The 1,460-nt window shown below is 37.5% G+C and overlaps 1 protein-coding gene across 1 annotated transcript; it reads right to left on the reverse strand.

Annotated features, from left to right (window-relative positions):
* LOC121948715 (potassium voltage-gated channel subfamily E member 2-like) lies at positions 1 to 1,460 on the reverse strand. Its single transcript, XM_042494128.1, has 2 exons — positions 1,396 to 1,460; positions 1 to 327 (listed from the first exon to the last, which is right to left on the reverse strand). Exons 1-2 carry the CDS (start codon positions 1,423 to 1,425, stop codon positions 1 to 3), a joined length of 357 nt encoding a protein of 118 aa, XP_042350062.1. The 5' UTR covers positions 1,426 to 1,460.

Here is a 1,460-nt window from a genome sequence, read left to right on the forward strand (position 1 = left end):
TTATCTAGCTGCAAAGTTGGCGACAACATCACCCTGCTGAGCAGTCCATTCCTCTTTGATGTATTGGTGGTAGGGGTCATTGGAGTGCTCTCTCCTCTTGGATTTCACTGTGCTCACCAGGATGGCCACAATAATGAAGGCAAACATGCCAATCATCACCGCCAGATAACAGATGACGTTCCTGAAGTTCTCCTCGGCCAGAGTCTTGTCCAAAGCGTTGGCTGCAGCTGTCACATTACGCCTCCAGTTGTCTAGGTAATGACTCAATGCATTGGTCAGGGAACCCTCCAGGTGAAGGGTCAGATTGGACCAATCAACTGCACTCATCTAATTGGAGGGAAAATGAAGAATTATTGGTCGCTATTTCCAGAAAGTGCAAGACAAATTCTACTTCTCTGTGAAGCATTCAGATTCAAAAGTTAGACTTGTGCAACTCTAACGGCATGCATAAGAGAGGAAAAAGTAGATTTAAAGGTCTAGTGTGAAGGATGCAGCGGCATCAAAAGTCAAAAACTACAGTGGCTGAAGCGAAAGGGCCTATAGGGGCCAGTGACTGATTTGTCCATTCTGGGCTACTGTAGAAACAACATGGCAGTCTCTGTGGAAGAGGATGAGCCATGGACTACCCATGTAGACATAATAAACTTATTCTGAGGTAACGTAAACACAACAATTACTAATTCATGAGATAATAAAAACATAGTGAATACTTTATTCTGTTATTGCCAATATATCCCCCTAACACACTGGGCCTTTAAAATAACAAATTTAGTATGGATAAACAAATAATGTTCAGCTTTCACAAGATTACTTAAAGCCTCTGAAAACTTGGTTCAATCTTTACGTATTTGATGAAAATTATTAAATGGTTAAGAAAAAAAGTTATGGAAAAAATCTGTAGGTGTTAATTAATATAATTATGTTATTTAAATTATGTTAAAGTTAATTATGTTTAAAAAAATTCAGGTAATTGTTTTTACTTTTCTTTTGTTGTGCTTATTTTCAGGTAATTTTCTTGTAACTTTTTAATAATTTCTTGCTAATGTAGGGGCCAAGTCTTTAAAGAAGAGAGGTTTTGAAGGGTTAAACTGTAATTCATGATTGCAGCAGCAAACTGTACCACAAAGGTGGATCCAATTGCTATGCAGGTCAATACAGAACAACAGCTATGGTCCAGAAATTTACAACAGTTATATGTGAGTCTGTAAAACAGCATGAAGAGCCCCAAAATGCCAAATAGCCAGTGCCAAAATTAATGTTTGATTTCTTCAAAGTCATTTTGTCCACACACTTACACTCATTCAATTCTACAGCCAATCATGTAAAGAACACGAGAAACAATCATATTAACTAAACAGACATGAATAATGGTATTTTTAATTTTACTGTACCAACCTTCTGCCAGGTTTTCAAAGGCTGCATCATGACATTGATTTTCTTGGCGTGAAAACGGAAAAACG

The sequence above is a fragment of the Plectropomus leopardus genome, chromosome 10 (assembly GCF_008729295.1).
Source record: "Plectropomus leopardus isolate mb chromosome 10, YSFRI_Pleo_2.0, whole genome shotgun sequence".
NCBI lineage: Eukaryota > Metazoa > Chordata > Actinopteri > Perciformes > Serranidae > Plectropomus > Plectropomus leopardus.